At 42.1% G+C, this 18,466-nt stretch overlaps 1 protein-coding gene across 1 annotated transcript in view; it reads right to left on the bottom strand.

Moving 5' to 3' along the window:
• Window positions 1–1,976: 1,976 nt before the first annotated feature.
• The window catches only part of npepps (aminopeptidase puromycin sensitive), a 32,597-nt gene continuing 16,107 nt past the window's right edge, over window positions 1,977–18,466 (bottom strand). The window contains exons 15-23 of the mRNA XM_031299893.2: window positions 17,714–17,853; window positions 15,593–15,727; window positions 10,310–10,529; window positions 9,616–9,758; window positions 8,336–8,392; window positions 8,008–8,115; window positions 5,441–5,596; window positions 5,184–5,231; window positions 1,977–3,758 (exon numbers count right to left, since the gene is read on the bottom strand). Of these exons, the coding sequence (XP_031155753.1) occupies window positions 3,612–3,758; window positions 5,184–5,231; window positions 5,441–5,596; window positions 8,008–8,115; window positions 8,336–8,392; window positions 9,616–9,758; window positions 10,310–10,529; window positions 15,593–15,727; window positions 17,714–17,853 (1,154 nt within the window). The 3' untranslated portion in view covers window positions 1,977–3,611. The remainder of the gene's footprint in view (window positions 3,759–5,183; window positions 5,232–5,440; window positions 5,597–8,007; window positions 8,116–8,335; window positions 8,393–9,615; window positions 9,759–10,309; window positions 10,530–15,592; window positions 15,728–17,713; window positions 17,854–18,466) is intronic.

Below are 18,466 nucleotides of genomic sequence, written 5' to 3'. Positions count from 1 at the left end.
TATCCTCACATTTACTGGGGGATTCCTACTATCTCCTGTCAGACACACAGGCAAAAATGCTACCAAAATATTAAAGTGCTCATATTATGCCCATTTTCAGGTTCATAATTGTATTTAGAGGTTATATCAGAATAGGTTTACATGGTTTAATTTTCAAAAAACACAATATTTTTGTTATACTGAACATTGAGCTCTCTGTTTTAGCTACAGAGTGAGACCTCTCACTTCTGTTCCATCTTTGTTCAGTTTCTCTGCACCACGTATCTGGAACAAACTTCCGGTAAACTGTAGATCGGCACCTACGCTCAGCTCTTTTAAATCAAGGCTGAAGACCTTTCTTTTCGATACTGCCTTTGTTTAATTCTTTGCACTGCACTGCACTGTATTGGGAATTTTATTCTTGTATTCCTGTATTTAAACTGTTTTTGATTAATTGCTTTTAATTTTGTATTAACTTCTGTGTTTTAAAGTTTTATGTAAAGCACATTGAATTGCACCGCTGCTATATGCGAGTTTAAGATATATGAAATGTGCTATACAAATAAAATTGCCTTGCCTTTGTTGGGAGTAACACATGCGCGTACCTAGGTAAGGACTACTAGCCAGTCAGAAGCAGAGTATGAGGGCGTGCCCTGACAGTACCTAGGTAAGGACTACTAGCCAGTCAGAAGCAGAGTATGAGGGCGTGCCCTGACAGTAGCTAGGTAAGGACTACTAGCCAGTCAGAAGCAGAGTATGAGGGCGTGCCCTGACAGTACCTAGGTAAGGACTACTAGCCAGTCAGAAGCAGAGTATGAGGGCGTGCCCTGACAGTACCTAGGTAAGGACTACTAGCCAGTCAGAAGCAGAGTATGAGGGCGTGCCCTGCTAGCAGCTAGGCGAGCATTATAACGTGTGTTCCAAATTGACCACGTTTGTCTCTGAAGTAAAGGCTGGACTACAATAGAGCTGTTTGGAGCAGTTAGTGAACAGTGTTTTCTGTTGGAGATGGTAAGTCCCTTTGGGGTGGACTTTGGGCTTTTTCACTTTGTAAACCTATAACGTGCACAAAAAGATATATAACACAATAAAGGAAAGGGAAAAAGTCAAAAAGCATAATATGAGCACTTAAAAAAAAAAAAAAAAGTATTCTGACATGCCTTTCTCAAGATTAGGTAAATATGTCGATGCCTAGGACAAGGCCTTACCAGCATGTTGTTCTTCATTTCTCTCTCTCTCTCTTGATTTACTGTCATTTGAAATGTATTTATTTACAGCAAAATAACTTCTACACAGACGACCTGGGGCCATTGGGACCTTTTAGACTCTGTTGATAAAAAAAAAAAAAGATGCAAACAACCTGAAATGAAACCTTCCAACACAACTGTGACCTGACGTAGAATATAAAAACAACTTCCACCTTTAACTGCCTACAAGCAGAGAGAAAACGGACAGAATTGGAGACTAGTTTTACACAATTAGAGCGGTTACACGCCTGACAAATGTCTTGTAGTGACAGATAAGTGTAGCATTAAGTGCTGCTTTATTGGACTGCATATTTTGCATACAGTTTGCTTCGGCATCGCTGTAGTCAAAGCTGTCCAGATTCTCCTCTTCTTTAAGTCGGATCCACAAAGACTTCCCACATGTTGAACTTAAATTCTAATTCTTTAGACAAAAAGAAACGAAAACATTAAAACTGATCACGATCAACGCAAACCCAAAGCCAAACGCTGCCTGAACAGACACTCCATGAAACCAAAAACGTGTAGATGTGTGGATTTCATCCCTCCAATCACCTTCGTCAATCTGTACCCAATTTTATTCTTCTTAAGGGATATTCAGCCGTTATATATACACACGTTATTCATCAGTTTCTTTGCTGCTTTCTATCAATTTGTAATCCAATATGATTAATCTCTCTCCCTTGTCGACGTGAGATAATATAAAATAAATTACAAATCGGTTTCCAGGCAGGCACACTCACACCTCACTCGTTTGGTTTTTAAAATCCTTTTTTCACTTTAATGAACACCAACTGTAGTTTAAAACAAAAAAGAAACAAAAGAAAAACAACAAATGTTCCAGAGGAGGGGGGGGGGAAGGGGGAGGGAGTCTCGACAACAGGTTGGATGGATTGGTCGGTCGGTATGTTTTCAAAAAAACCACATCAAATTGTAAATCCTATATAGATATACTCGTTCAACAAGTCTGCATAATCTGTCGCATTAGATCCATTTGACGTTATGTGGAAATCGCCTATTATCACCACTTCAGTGTTAAATATGTACTGCAAACAAGTCGGACCGATTTAAGGCTTCCGAGTTTGACAACGGAGTCAAGTCGATCTGCCACGTCAACGAAAAAGTCCCAACCGGGCCTCGGCGGACTCTCAACCCTTATTCAGAGGAGGTTCCTGACGGTAATCGGAGTGAAAAAAGGCCCCGAAGAGTAGCGTAGTGATCTTTTTTTTTTTATTTCTTTTTCATTTTTTTCCCTCTTTCTCTCTCCTTAGAATATAAGATTATCTCAACATTTAAATAAATCACTGCATCTGATGTCTTATAAAAACACATTTCATCGAGGGTGGCAGATAAAGAAACGGGGGGAGGGGTGAGTTTAAATATGCTTGTTGATGATTTGAAACTATACAAACTCTGAGTGAACAGAGCTTCGAGGGGGTTTCGACGGAGGGGAATGGGTAACTATGAACTTTTCCATGTAATTCTTGTTTAAAAAGGAACATCGTTTTGCAAAAAAAAAAAAAAAAAAATGCTTGCATTATACAGTTTACGATGTAGTACCATGCTAGCGCTGCTCGCCTCGTCCTAACTGTTAATTAGCAAACGGAGAATCAGTGCTGCTGCTGTTGGAAACTACACAACACACAATACTGCTATTAACCCCATTCTGCCCAGGGTGCCGTCTGCTTTCACCCAATCACAGCGCCCGAAAGAGAAGGAAGAGGGGGTGAAGGTGTGAATGGACTAACTGAGAGAGGGGTGGGGCAAAAAATTAAAATAAAAAAAATCAAATACTTTGTTTGTACAGAAAACAAACCGAAGTCAAACGAAAGCAGCAAATGCAGAAAAAAAAAAAAAAAAAAAAAAATCACACTTCATGCATTTAAAAAGAGTGGCAGAAGGGAAAGAAAAGGAGGGGGGAGGAGTCACAGTTTTTCTCAGCTACGACGCAGAGATTGGTGCATACGGGGCAGGTGATGCAGAGTGCGTGAGCAGGGTCGGCGATCGTTTCCGAGGGACGCGGTGGTGTTTCTGCTTTTTTTTTTATTTTTTGTTATTCCGTTACTTGTTGACAGGCGGGAGTGTCGTCTGCTCGAGGGCAGAATGGGGGTAAAACTACATTCCTGGTCTAAAATGAATTTGCTTCGTTAACGTAGAAACAGTCTCTTTGCGGTTCCAACACTTAGTTAAATTCTTGGCTTTGCCTTCTTGTTTCAGATAGTTTCTTAAAGAGAAATGAAGCCTGCTGTAAGTACGCTCTGGTCTCCAGCTCCGGTCTGTAGTGAGAGGGTGGGGGGGTGGGGGAGGAGGCAGCTATGATGCTGGGGAGGTCCGCGGCTGGAGGGAGGGGAGAGGAGGAGGGGAGGGGGGGTTGGATGAGGCTGCGGCTCAGACGGGGGGGGCTTTGCGCTGCAGTAGATACTGCTGGATGTCGTCTGCGTCCCGCTTCAGCCAGGCGACGTTGAGGAGGATGTTCTCGCAGCACTGCTGCACCGTACGCTCGGCCGCGGGCGCCGGGTGACTCTCAAAGAAACTCTGCAGGGACACACACACACACACACACACACACACACACACACACACACACACACAGACAGACAGAGAGAGGCCAGTTTAAGAAAAGGTGTCGAAACTCTCTCTAGTTGACAGAACACCGTTTTCCTCTGCAGATATCCCTCAAAGTGCTCATATTATGCTTTTTGGCTTTCCCCCTTTCCTTTATTGTGTTCTATGTCTTTTTTGTGCATGTTACAGGTTTACAAAGTGAAAAAGCCCAAAGTCCACCCCAAAGGGACTTACCATCTCCAACAGAATACTCTGCTTCTGACTGGCTAGTAGTCCTTACCTAGGTACTGTCAGGTCACGCCCTCATACTCTGCTTCTGACTGGCTAGTAGTCCTTACCTAGGTACTGTCAGGGCACGCCCTCATACTCTGCTTCTGACTGGCTAGTAGTCCTTACCTAGGTACTGTCAGGGCACGCCCTCATACTCTGCTTCTGACTGGCTAGTAGTCCTTACCTAGGTACTGTCAGGGCACGCCCTCATACTCTGCTTCTGACTGGCTAGTAGTCCTTACCTAGGTACTGTCAGGTCACGCCCTCATACTCTACTTCTGACTGGCTAGTAGTCCTTACCTAGGTACTGTCAGGGCACGCCCTCATACTCTGCTTCTGACTGGCTAGTAGTCCTTACCTAGGTACTGTCAGGGCACGCCCTCATACTCTACTTCTGACTGGCTAGTAGTCCTTACCTAGGTACTGTCAGGGCACGCCCTCATACTCTGCTTCTGACTGGCTAGTAGTCCTTACCTAGGTACTGTCAGGGCACGCCCTCATACTCTGCTTCTGACTGGCTAGTAGTCCTTACCTAGGTACTGTCAGGGCCCTCATACTCTACTTCTGACTGGCTAGTAGTCCTTACCTAGGTACTGTCAGGGCACGCCCTCATACTCTAATCTACTGAAGACACTGAGATCGTTGGATATAAAAAAAAAAGTATTCAAATTGTGGAAGCTGTAGAGCTTTTTTTCCTGACTAATTATACATTTACATGTACTTTTTATTATTTTTCCATGTAATGTTTATCGTTTGTATTGCTTCGTATGTTTTTTTTTAATTTTTATCTTCATAAGTTTGTACACTTTATGTCCATGTGCCATTATTGGTTACCTGATTCTCTGAACACTGCATGTAATGTATTACTGTGAGGTCATTCTGCCCCCTAGTGGTCAAAAGAGCTCAAGTAATGGTTCTTCTGTACGACATTCAGCTGATTTACATTTTCAAAAGCTGTTCCAGAAAATAAAACCACATGGAATGATTAATAAAAAAATAAATAATTAAATAATCATTTTTGTTTTCTCTAAAAAAAAAAAAAAAAAAAAAAAAAAAACAACTTGCAGGAATAAACCTTCTTCCAAAACCACAAATGGATCGGCAGAATACAAGCCAAGCACTCACCTTCACTTCAGCAGCCATTTTATCGATTGCAAATCCATCAACTGTGAGCTGCGAAGACACACGGGAACGAGAAACATCAGCTGAATAAAAAACTAAAACTAATCCAACATACAGAACAGACACTGAAGTTCATGTGAAAAGGAGCAGACCATAATCAGAATAAAAAGGTGTAGTAATCTGTGTTGGAGGCCGTGGTTAAGAAACCAATCTCACACTGACACACCGACACACGACCTCGAGGAGCTTTTTATTTTTACCTTGATGAGCCGTGATATGAGGAAGCCGGCCTGGTAACGGTTGTAAAGCTCCTCCCAGTTGTCCCTGACAAACTTCCAGGCAGCTTTCCGCCCTTGTTTACTGCTTCCCGCCACGCCCCCGATTACTGACACCGTGTCCTGGGGACGAACGTCTTCCTGTCGGGGGGGGAAAGACCGAGGGAGAGGTTAGCTGAGGCGGCGCTAGTAAGCATCTCAAATCCTGTCAAATAACTTAAGACAATGAACTGAAAAGCAAAAACGGATTCTCTACTGATTAGTGCCAGGGCCGGGTGGTCTTCTCTCTAAGAAAGATGCGATACTCGCTGGTATGTTACATTACAGCAGTGTTTCTCAAATGGGGGTATGTGTACCCCTAGGGGTACTTTGGAGGGCTGCAGCGGGGTACGTGAGATTCTTTACAAAATGTTTTTCAGTTACAAGTCTGTTGTACTAGACCATTGTTCCTCTTCATATAGACATATCGCTTTTTTCAAAGTTTTTGTAACTTTTTTCAAAGTTTTTGTAACTTTTTTCAAAGTTTTTGTAACTTTTTTTTCAAAGTTTGTCACTTTTTAAAAAACATTTTTTGTAACTTTTGTTGATTTAGTGTTGCATTACTTCCTTCTATGTTGTTTTGCGAAGTTGTTGTTGCTTTTTTGAAGTTTATGTTACTTTTATCGACCGATTCTTCCTTCCTTCTTTCTACCGTCTTTTTCCAAGGTTTTGTAGTTTTAAAAAAAAAATCTTTTTGTCTCCATCAGCCACCATTTAAATGTTTTCCAGGTACAAGGCAGTTGTTTAGTAAATCTATCTTGTTCCTCTTTATATAAACTGCTCTACTATCTAAAAATATAATTTTTTTCTACCAAAATGATTCACCCTGGTCAGGGGTTACTTGGCTTAAAAACACAATTGAAAGGGGGAACATTATTGAAAAGAGTTTGAGAATCACTGGCTTACAGAACTGCTTTGTCACTCTGCTTTTAATCAGACACGCTCTGCTGTCGCTCGGCTTTTGCTCGATTGCTGTTGTCGGGCAGAAACCTTGTATCTCCATGTTTCGTCTTTCATTTCTTTTCATAAATCAGTGCTATTGGTCACCCTTAACTAGGGCTGGGTACTGGTCACATTTTCATCGGTACCGGTACCTGAAATTCCCTCTGTAATAACAAAAAAAATATTGAAGTTGTAAAAATAATTCCAAACTTATTCATCATATTTACTTATAACATTATGTTATTTCTTTAGAATATTTTACACTCAAAATAAAAAGACTCCCTCTCCCCTCCCAAACCCGTCCCTACAACCTATTAAACTGAATAATTATTAATTTCTTACTCACTGTAACTTGTAACTTGTTCTTGTATTTTGATATTATTCTATTTAAGCCCGTTTTACTTTCATGACCGTATTTAATTGGTCTTTAATGTTTTTAACTGCCTTGTTGCTGAAAGGTGCTGTAGAAATAAAGTTGCCTTGCCTTACAACTCAGCCTGTCAGTCAGTCACCAGGGCATAGAGACCACTGTTGTGCCTGCTTGTCTCAGAGGAAGTGGAACGTCAACAGCACCGCGACCGCTTTTGCCATTAATATCGTATCACAGCGAACGCTGTCTACTTGAAGTTTTGAAAAACTGTAACCATAATTGCAACCGCTTTATCGCCACTGCCGTGACTCACCGTGACTTCAACAAAACTGCAGAGACGACGTAGTTTGCTCCGTCCGCACCTCTGCGTGCCCGCGTATGTGTGTCGGAGCCCCGCTCTCTGTCAACATGCAGAGAGGATGGATAAGCTCGCGCTTACAGGTACCGAAATTTGGCACCGTTTGATTTAAAGATAATCGGCCCACGGTAGTACCGACTTCATTCGGTCAGTACCCAAAAAAGTACTGACTTCGGTACCCAACCCCACCCTTAACGTCTGTGGGTTACACAAATATTTAAACAGTGGCAAGGCAATTTAAAATCGGACTTTCTCGAAGGTAAATGGCTCAATAAAATCATTTTAAATTAGCCTTTTTTTTCATTTCTTAAAAAACAACCATTTTAGACATACAAGGTTTTCACCCAACAGCGACGTCATGCTCTCTTGGAAAAATTGCTTTTAATTTAAGTGCACCTGGCTGCTGGAACAAAATATGACACCTCCTTAAACATCAACTCACTTGTACCTTTCGGACATTTTACATTTTTTGATGGTTTTGCTTCTTCTCTGCGTCGTCGTTTTGTTTTATTCTTTCCTTGTCTTGATGATCTTTTTAGTATAAATAAAGGCTGAATGAGTATTTCAGAGACGTGTAACTTCCTGTATTGTAGTAGTTAGTGCCTTAATGTTTCCTACAGTGTCAGTGTAATCATTAAGCCGTGAAACCGCAATGAACAATAAACGGACCCAAAGTCCAACAACAGAAAGTGGGTCAGATTTTCCTCCAAGGACGCATGATAAGTAAAAGCATGCTGGTTTAAAAACAGCACGCTCGTGACACTTCTTTCATTTCCTCCGTCACCCGGAGAAAAACCAAAACCAAAAAACTTTGCAACGTGCGGTAAACGTGGTCATGTGTACCGAGAGGGCGAAGCTGAGGACTTTCTGGATGAGGTCGGGGGCAGAGATGGCGCCCAGCACTCGCTCGATACGGTTCTTCTCCTCCTGCATGTCTGCTTGTTTGTGGAGCTAAAAGACAAAGATAAAGAACAGATATATTTATATATAAGAAAGAGAGAAAAAAAGAGTGAAGAGAGCCCCAAAGGAAGAATGAGGTCGTTACAGAACATAAGAGCGAGACAATGATCACTTCATTCAGGATGATTTTGTAAAGTTCAATCACTCATATTAATGTTTAATGGTCCCGGAGCCTCTTTCTGTCACAGTCTAACAGCAGCTGCAGTCTTACCTTCAGCATCGTTTCCAATGTGGCACTGTCTCCGTGCTTCAGCACTGTTACATACACCTGGAAAACAACAACAGTCAAATCGATACCCTTTGTAATATTAAACAAAAACCAACCGTAGTTTGTGGCTACAATACTAATACAATAATGCTGCAATATATTAATGCTAGTTGGTCCTTACCTGTGTTGATGTGTACACAAGCTGTCTTATATCATGTCAGACCTTTCAGTCCATACAACATGTAGAAAAGTCAACACTGCATGAGGAGCGATTTGGACTTGAGGTGAGCGGTCTAACCAGTACAATCAACACCAATATCCCCCGGTGGTTTATGATCCCCGTTTTTCTTTCTGTAATGCACTTTGGTGCCTTTTTTTAAAAAGGTGCAGTAAGCGATGCTGCGCAAAGATTGTTGATATTTGAACTCAACTGCCAAACAAATACAACCCCTCTTCGAAAGCTCCGCCCCCCCCCAGATTCAGGGACAGAAAACTTAAAATGTCTGTGCAACATGAACAGGGCCCTTACGTGACAACAAGATGCGTTTTCAACTCAGACATTGTGAAGAAACCGTTCAAATTCAAACGAAAACTTGTTGTTTATTTTCACTGTAGTGGTTCTCACCATATCAGTGACTACGTAACTACATGTAAACGGTCCAAATGATGCCTGTGGCTTGCACAGTGATAGCGTTACTGAAGGCTAGCTCTAGTCTCGCGCTGAAGTCCCGTGGGATAATACGCTCCGATCTGCACACCGTTTACCATTTCCTGCAACAACTGAATTCCCACGGGACTTCAGCGACCGATGGAAAAAGAGGTAGCTGACAGTACAGACTTTGAATTTAAACGGTCTCTTCATAATGTCTGAGTTGAAAACCCATCTTATTGTCACTTAAGGACCCTGTTTATGTTGCACAGACATTTTAATTGCATTTTGAGTCTGTTAAGAGGCACAAAGGCACTCTTTAGAACATGCCCCCACAACTGGCATTTTAGCTAACTGGGAGCTCTGGCCATTAGCTGCAGCAACTCCAGTTTGCTAGCACCAATTTTGGTCGTTTTTCTCCCTATGGACAGTACTCGGTGACATCTAGCGATCAAAGAAATCGGCCGGATTTCTCCTTTAACACCGGATTTTTTATTCGCTGAATTTGACAAAAAGTGTATTGGATTAACATCATTCACTATATCTTTAAGACAAGTGTCGCTTATGAAGGCTTCTACAAAACACTCGTGGATGGCGGTCAGTGTTTTTTTTTTTTTTTTTTTATTTTGCTCACCGGGCTCCGGAGGTCTGCAGGCAGGTTCTGCTTTCCCTCCACGTGGTCCCTGAATCTCCGCCGGGCCTCCTCCAGTGTGGGCTTGTGTCCTGCCTTCCCCAGCTTCCCCAGAACCAGACCTCTCAACAGGGCGTCCAGGTGGCCTGCAGGACAGAAAAAAAAACCATGACGCTTAAGTTATTGTCTTTCTCTCACCACCACAACACCGCGATATTGAAGGACAGCGGTTTCCAACCTTTTCTGTCCGAGGTCCTCCAACAGCAGCACTGTCAGATCTAATCATGTAACCCTTTCATCAATTCCAATGTGTGTTACAATTGTATTACACTATTAATTATATAAACAAGTGAAAATTGGATATTGTCAAAGTTTTTCATCTAATTGAACAATATTATAGGCTTGTATCATGTGGACGCACCAACAGTTTTGTTGTCATTACTTAGAATTCCTCAAGGGGGCGACAGAAACTACGCACTATAGCTTTAATATACGGATATATTGTACAGATACAAATCATATTTTCTCCAAATTAGTGGAGCTACTTTACAATCTCTCCTTGTACTCCCTGACACTTGCAGAAGTACCCACTGGGGTACAAGTACCCCTGGTTGGGAATCACTGTTCAAGAGGACAAAGTCCGGTCAGTCAGGAGTCACTCAGATGTGTAAGAAAGAAGATTTCCGCTGCTCCTCACCTTCCCCTGGTTTGCAGTCCCAGCCGAGCTCCAGGCCGATGGGGGTGAAGAGGTCCCGGATGAACTCCTGGATCTCCTCGTGGAAGTCGGTGTGGGACAGCAGCGAGGACAACACTCCCAGGTTGCAGCTGAGGTCGCTCCACACCGTGTAGTTGGGTTCGTTGACAAACGCCTCCATCAGCTTCAGCACCTCCACTGTGCTGATCATCCCTGCGCGAGACTGAAGCCATAAAAACAAGTTCAGAAACGCCTTTCCCCTGAGTTTAGGGACTCTCTAAAATGAATAAACTCCTGCAGGGTAAAAGCATCATGCTTTAGGGAAGACCATGGTCTCTACCTGTCCTCTCGTGTCACATTTAACGGTAAAGGGTTAACAACATTCCGGGAAGGGAGAACAACATGCTCTGGTTTGTTGGCATTTCTTTAAACCAATCACAATCGTCTTGGGCGGCGCTAAGCGCAGGACGGAGCCCCGGTGCCTCTGCAAAATAGCCTCTGGAAGGAACTTGTTTTGGTGGAACATGTGTACGTTCAAAAGTAGTTTCAGTCGTGCAACAGAAAACTCAGATTGGACAGATAGTCTAGCTAGCTGTCTGGATTTACCCTGCAGAGATCTGAGGAGCTGTTAACCATAGTCCTCAGAAATCCACCGGAGTTTAAAGGAGCTCTAAGCGATGTTGGGTGACGTCACCTCTTGTTGACGTTCAAAGTATTTTCAAACAAAACGAGGCTAGCTCGCCCCTCCCTCCTCCTCATCCCGTCCCCTCTCTGTCCCTTCCGCGCACTAACCCCCCCGACCCCCACCCTCAAATCCTTCTTGTCAGTTATTGGCTGGAACACTTATGTTTGGTGGTGCAGGTTGGCGCAGTTTGTTTTTGTTGGAGTTTGTGGAGCCTGGGCTGTCTACAGAGACCGCGTTTTTTTACAGTGTGTTCAGGGGACAGGCAGCTCGCAGATAGTGAGGAGACGTTTGCTGTATATATGACAAAACATCTTGTAGCCTAAAAAACGTGCAACATCGCTTAGAGCACCTTTAAAATGCCAACACAAAGAAAGAGAAAGGTAACTGACAACCAGCCAAAAGTGAGGGACATCCAGCACCAGAGCAATCCAGGAAATTCATCGTTGTCGATATAGACTACGGGTAGGGCAATTCATTTCACAGCCAGCAGAGAATAAAAGACAGTAGTTCCTACACAACATAACATACATATATATTCATCCGGGACAAATTACATCAAGGTATTAATGAGACCAATGGTAGCAGGGACAAAATGAGCTCCTTAATCTCTTGGTCTTACACCTTGGTACAATGTACCTGCGACCAGATGGCAGCAGCCTGTATTCATAAGACAAGGGTTAACTTGGGTCAGCGAGGATAGATTTGACTTTCTTCATGGGTCTGACCCTGTATAGAAGGGATAACTCTTTCATATGTATCCCTGCAATGTTGCCACACATTTTCACAATGCTGTTTAGTCTGTGCTTATTCCTCAAGGTGAGGGACCCAAAACCAGCAGATAAAAGACAAAGTTAAAACAGACCCGATAAAACAAGAAAATTAAAATAATATGTATAGTATGCATTTAATATTTTAAATACATTAAAAGATGTATCAACATTAAAACTTCTCAACTTCTGATAAAAGTACATTCGCTGGTGGGCTGTAGCACAAACTGCATCTGTGTTGGCATTAAATTTAAATTATTATTCACTATTTAAAGTCTCAAACTGCAGTTTTATAGAGAAACAGCAAAAGAAATCGTTGGAATTATTGGATGAAATGTGTGGGAACCCTTCCTGTAAACCATCTAGTAACAAACAAAAGGTGCATTTGTCTGTATGAAATCCATTTTGTAAGTCTACTTCCACCAGTAAACATCTGTGGGACAGAAACAATAAAAGTTTAATGTGGCGAGACCCAAACAACTCTGCTGCTCTGTTTAAAAGCATCCGAACGTCTGGAATGCAATAAAGAAAGATTTATGATGAGATATTATCTGATCCTCTGCAGCTCAACATCTGATTAAACGGTCCTAAAATACTTCTCCTGACCCAGTACGAACCCTGCAGACCTATGAGGTCGGATGTTTCTCGATTCCTGCCTTAGCTTCTAGCTGCTCAAATGTGAAACAAATTGCCAGAGGAGCAAAAACTCGAGACGTTGCTGACTACTTTCAAATTTAAACCTACATTGTGTAATGTTTTGAGTTGATTCTTAGCAAAAACCCCTTTGTTCTTTCACAAATATGTGCTCATTCATGTGCAATTACTTCCACCAACTAACTTCTCGTAAGCGTAGAATCTGCTATTCAGAATCATTCAGAATACATAAGGGCGAGTCGCTCGAATAACGGCCGGCATGCTGCGCCTCCATCTTTAAAATACATTAGCTAAAGAGGGACATACCTCCGCATTTCACCCTCTTACACTCAGTGGCACCCCGCACCGTGACGAATGCCAGGGAGAGATTACTCGCCAGGGAAGCGAAAAAGAGGATTAAAACAACAACAACAACAACAACAACGCGACAGGCAAAGCAACAAGACCAAAGTTAATATTGGAGTGGCTAGAACAACTGTGTGTAAACGATGGAGATACTAAGTAGAGGTGGGAATCACCAAAGGCCTCACGATACGATATTATCACGATACTTATGTCATGATACGATATTATTGCGATTTTAAACATATTACAATATTCTGCGATATATATTGCAATTCATTACCTTTTTTCCAACTGCAAATCTTTCCCAATTTCAAATGATGTCCCCAAAAGGAAACTTTGTCAACATCTGTTTTATCTAAAAAGATACATTTCTCTGTTTGTTCATCTCACTTCAATTTTATTGCTGCAAAATGGGATTGTCAAGCAGAGAAATTGACCAACACATATATAATAAAAGATCGATACTTGGCGTCTGTGTATCGATTTTTCCCCCACCCCTAATACTAAGCGCTAATTTTGGGTTCGGCCACCGTAGGAGTTAGAACGCGCTCGGAATGGGAAGGGGTAGAAAGTAATATTCAGTTGGTTGTCATATACAATTTCACCGCTAGATGGAGAAATTCTTACACAGTGTAGCTTTAAGCTGAAGACCTACCCATTTATTACTAAAATCACTATATTCTTTAAAGCTAATAGTCAAACAGAACGAAAGTAAGATCAAATACCAAAAAGCAATTCTTAGAGTTATGAACCAGTCTGCTTTAACCCTTGTGTTGTCCTCGGGTCAAATTTGACCCATTTTAAAAAATATTTCTTTATCAACGCAGATTGTTCCAAACAACGCTCTTCACAAGTAAAATAAATGATCAGCCCACTACTTTCTTTAAAATGGGATGTTTTATTCTCTCTCTCTCTCTCTGAGAGAGACAGAAAATGCGAGTAGTTGGAGCGGGGTTTTCCGCAGCACTTTGCCGTTAAGGCGCCGTCAAAAAAAGAAGACGTATATGAGCGATATCCGCCGTGTTACTCGGCGTTCGGTTTTCTCCCTTTCATTCCAAACCACGCAGTTGACAAACTGCAGGTGGAGGCGGTGGACACAGGCACGGACATAAACGCCGCTGTGGACTTGTCAGTCTTGCAAGCGGTTTCAGGAAAGTTGCTGTATGTGTCCGACAATGCACAGAACATTAACCGGTACAAGCCTACAGCTGTCAGTGTGTCAGAGGCTCCCGGACGGTGAACTGAGACTCCGTTACCTGCTTGTAAAAAATCGCCACTTACTAGCTAATAAATTAGCCTAAGGTAAACGCTAGCTATCAGTAAACAGAAGTGACGTGGTGGCTGGCGTCTGTTTGTGTGCGTGCGTGCGTGTGCGTGTGTCGCCCCCCGCGAAGCTCCGACCTGCAGAGGAGCAGAAGAAAGTATAGCTGCACCTTCGCCAAAATGAAGACTGAAAAACAGAACTGTTTTGGTACAAACATTTACTCGCCATGTGGCAGATAGCCACATAGAAATAGATAGATATAATGTATTATTTAAATTTAATATTTAGTGTTTAATAAATAATTGTTAAATGCAGTACAGAGTCTGTAGTCTATCACAAACACTCGACTAATGCTGCAAACATCTGAGAGAGGAGATCAAAGACATATTGTGGATATTTAAAATGTCTTCCAGTTCCAGTGTTAAATATTATTTAGAAATAAAAGTTTATTGATCTTTGAAAAGGTGTACCTGCATTATTATGTCATTATCATTATATTAGATGAAAATGGTCTCAGAACGACAATATTATCATTTATCGCAATAATTTCTGGGACAATTTATCGTCCAGCAAAATTAGTTATCGTGACAGGCCTACTTATGTCATATCACGATATTGCGATATCCAAAATCTAAGCCGATATCTAGTCTCATATCACGATATCAATATAATATTGATATACTGCCCAGCCCTACCCCAGACTAATGTTCAATCTTAAAAGATTGAGCTTGGTCTGGTGATAGCCAGACTACTGTTTTGGTGCTCTTACAGCGCACTCCATTTACCTGGGAACTCGGAAGCCGAAGCTGGGAATGACATCACACCCCGAGTTAAATGCGTTCCATTTAAAAGTCTGATTTTCATTGTTTTCATTAGCTCTAGCCAGGTTAGCCATTGTTAGCAATGTCAGTTTATAACAACGCATTACGCCGTTTTTTTGTGCATACAAACAGCGTAGCAACATTGTCCGCAGATAGAATATGGACAGCGCTGCGTGTACGAGTGATTTAGTGAGACACAAATAACACAGAAGTGCTTATAACTGTATGTTAGTACAGCTTTCACAACTGTTGATGCACGCAGCAGCCACGTTGGATTTTTAGCTGGGGATACTCACTGGTTGCCTGAGTTCCGAGCTCGGAAAGCCAAGGTCGGGGGTGGGGGGCGTGTTTCCGACGGTGACCTCGGAAGATCCGAGGACAAATGATACGCACTATTGATTGTTCTTTAAATTTCCAAGTGTTTGGAAAAGTTTGGATTATATTCCTAAACGCCAAACCATTAATGTTAGGAATCTTTTTCTATCAACACCATCAACAACTTCAGTTGAATTTGCACTTGTTTGTTTGACTTTCTTCCTTATCCACACTGTGAATCAGCCACCATTGCTCACTTTCCCTATTTCAGTCTTCCTGTCCTCTTCTGTTCTGCACAGTTTGTTTGTTTACACGGGAAGGGAGGGGAATTTCCACGAAGAAAGGAAATTATTGTTATTGTTTTATTGCACAGTAGTTGGACTGTTTACGTGTGAGGACTGTTTATATATGTGTGTGTGTGTGTGTGGGCTTCACCAGGGAGAAGAGATCGTTCTGCAGGCCGAGTCGGTCCACAGGCTGCAGGCTGAGGTCTCTGACGCCGGGCAGCAGGCTCTCCAGCATGGACGAGCTGTACTGGATGCGATAGAAGCCCACAGTGCCGGGGTTAATCTGTAAACAGCAGGGACAAAACTGGGTCACACTGTGGCCGGGTTGGTTCAGTGGGTAGAGCAGGCGCACATATACTTGGAGGTTTATGCCTCGACGCAAAGGTCCAGGGTTCAAATCCGAACTGTGACAATTTCCTGCATGTCTTCCCCCTTTCTCTTTCTCACCTAGCTGTCCTGTCAAATAAAGGCGGAAAAGCCCCAAAAAAATAATCTAAAAAACTGGGTCAGATTGTGTGAAAAAAAAATCCTGTTCCACCATTTTTTACCTCTCTGACTGAGTGCTTTTAACCAGTATTGGCTTAAAGCGAGTGAAGTAGCATCATCCTAATGTTAATGCTTGAGGGCTTAGTCAACAATAGGCTTGTTGTGACTCCAAAGGTTCCTATAATACAAAATATTCTGACTTTTAACTGAACAGGAATTAGAGAGAAAGACCTTTAGTCTTTTAACCCTTGTGTTGTCTTTCCGTCGACCGTGCAACTTTTTATTTTTCTGGGTCAAAATTTACGTCCTTACGGTCGTCTTTTTTGACACTTCCGTCGCTTTCCCCAAAGTTTTTTTTGTCACTTCTTACCAATGTTTTTGGCACATTTTTCCTGCACTTTTTTTGGACATTTTTAGTTGTTTTTTTCCCCCACATTTAAGCCATTTCCGACATTTCTGTCACTCTTTTCAACGTTCTTTTATCATTTTATCAAATGGTAGAAAATAAAACACCCAAATTCAATCAAAGTACTGAGCTGATCTTTTAATTTTACTTGTAATGGTTGTACGGAACCATCCACGTTATTTTTTGACAATTTGGTTGAAAGAAACCCAAATTTCTGATATAGAAACGTTTTGCCTTTTCTCAAAGGCAGAGCAGGATACCCAGGGCTCGGTTTACATCTATCGCCATTTCTAGCCACTGGGGGACCATAGGCAGGCTGGGGGAATGCATATTAATGTTAAAAAACCTCATAAAGTGAAATGCTCATGCCATGGGACCTTTAAGAGCCTGTCACACTCTTATCCTCAAAGTTATCCAACCTGTTAAAAGGGCGCATAATGACAACCGCTATTTTACGGAAGACTTTACACCTAAGGGCGAGGTGTAAGATTCAAGCTGTAACTCAGCCTAGGTTGGAACTATTTCAGCCGGTGCAACCCTATAAAATGTTAGCAGCGCGTTAAACTTTGACCTAAGTTAGAAATTACATTCAAACTAGGCTCCGTTTAAACTTACATGAACATACAGCTTGGTGGGAGCCTCGTAAGTCTGGCTCATAATTGAGTAGCTAACATGATTGTTGAGCAAGCCGATTTACAGGATTGGAGCACTGGTGATTCAAGGCATTATTTATACATCATTATCAGCTGTATAAAGCCCAATCCACTTGCAATGCTTTATTTACTTCTTTATTTAGACTGAGACATCATTAACAGCTGTGTTAATTTGCAAGTTACACCCATGAGAGATGGAACGAGTGCATTCACGTTCTTGCCTCATTTACACTCCCAATGATCAGAACAGAAGATAAGTTAAGTTAATCTACCGGACTAGGCGAGGTGAACGTAGAAACTTTGTCTGGTTGACAGAAGAAGAAGTGCGGGTGAGTGCGATGAGCACTTCCTCTCCGGCTCTTCCTCTCAACTGACTAACAGGAACTCCAGTCTGTGAACTCTGTTTAAACTTTATACGCGTTAGCATTTAATGTAAATCAAGCTCGATGGTGTTTTAAGCCCCCAACGTGGACTTCAAGGCAGCGCTGCGACCGTCGACTTCAAGGCACCTAACCCTAACCTTGCCTAATCCTAGTGCCTTCCAGGCAGCGCTGCCTTGAAGTCAACATTGGGGGCTTAAAACACCAAACATCGTAAAGCAATATGATTGCTAGTTGAGAGGAGAGCTCCACGCTCATCTGCCGGCAGAAGCCTAGTCTATTAGTCTAGAAGTTCTCATTTTAAAAAAAGGTAAACTAAAACACTGACTGCGACTTGACCTCACCTTGACCCACTGGTCGGGGGCGACGCCACTCAGGGTGATGGTCGTATCGGGTCTGTCCAGCAGAACCTTGAGCTTGGTGCATTTGGGGTCCTCGCTGGTACAAACACTAATGGGGACCATCCAGCTGGGGCAATCCTCACCTGTCCAACACACAAGTCAAGGAGACAATGAGAAGCTACAACAGCAAGATATCAGTCAAAAAGAATATCAATATATAAAAAAATAAATAAATAGAAAAAGAGGAGATAAACCTTTATTGATCCACAGAGGGGGGAATTCAGGACAGAAGTACATATAGAGGAAGTGAAAACTAAATAAGAGGTAAAATAAGAGCAGAAGTTAACTAGAATCACCGCCTCGCGGTTGTATGTCTCTGCCAACCAGTCAAGTTGCAGTTTACATCCACGTCTGTCCAGACTCATACAATATATGAAGTAAAAACTTTGAAGGGATTTAATAAAAAAGGTATAAAAGGGTATTTTTTGGTTGCTTTACACACATTGTCACCCCAGCAGCACAGAAGATCTAAACAATCACCACAGTTCTAAGATCAGTGTCACCAATTCAGTATTCGACCCAATGTCTTCCCTTCTGTTCCTGAGTTATGGCGTTGAATAATGGCCAAAAGATGTGTTGTAGAACATGATGTCACAGTGAAGTTGACCCTTTGGGTATAAAATGTTCCAAATCATTTCATCATTATATCATATTGGACATCTGTGTGAAATGGTGCCATAATTGGGGTAGGAATTC

The sequence above is a fragment of the Sander lucioperca genome, chromosome 4, assembly GCF_008315115.2.
Source record: "Sander lucioperca isolate FBNREF2018 chromosome 4, SLUC_FBN_1.2, whole genome shotgun sequence".
Lineage (NCBI taxonomy): Eukaryota > Metazoa > Chordata > Actinopteri > Perciformes > Percidae > Sander > Sander lucioperca.
Note: the sequence above shows the minus strand (reverse complement) of the source record. Positions and strands in the feature narration are given on the sequence as shown.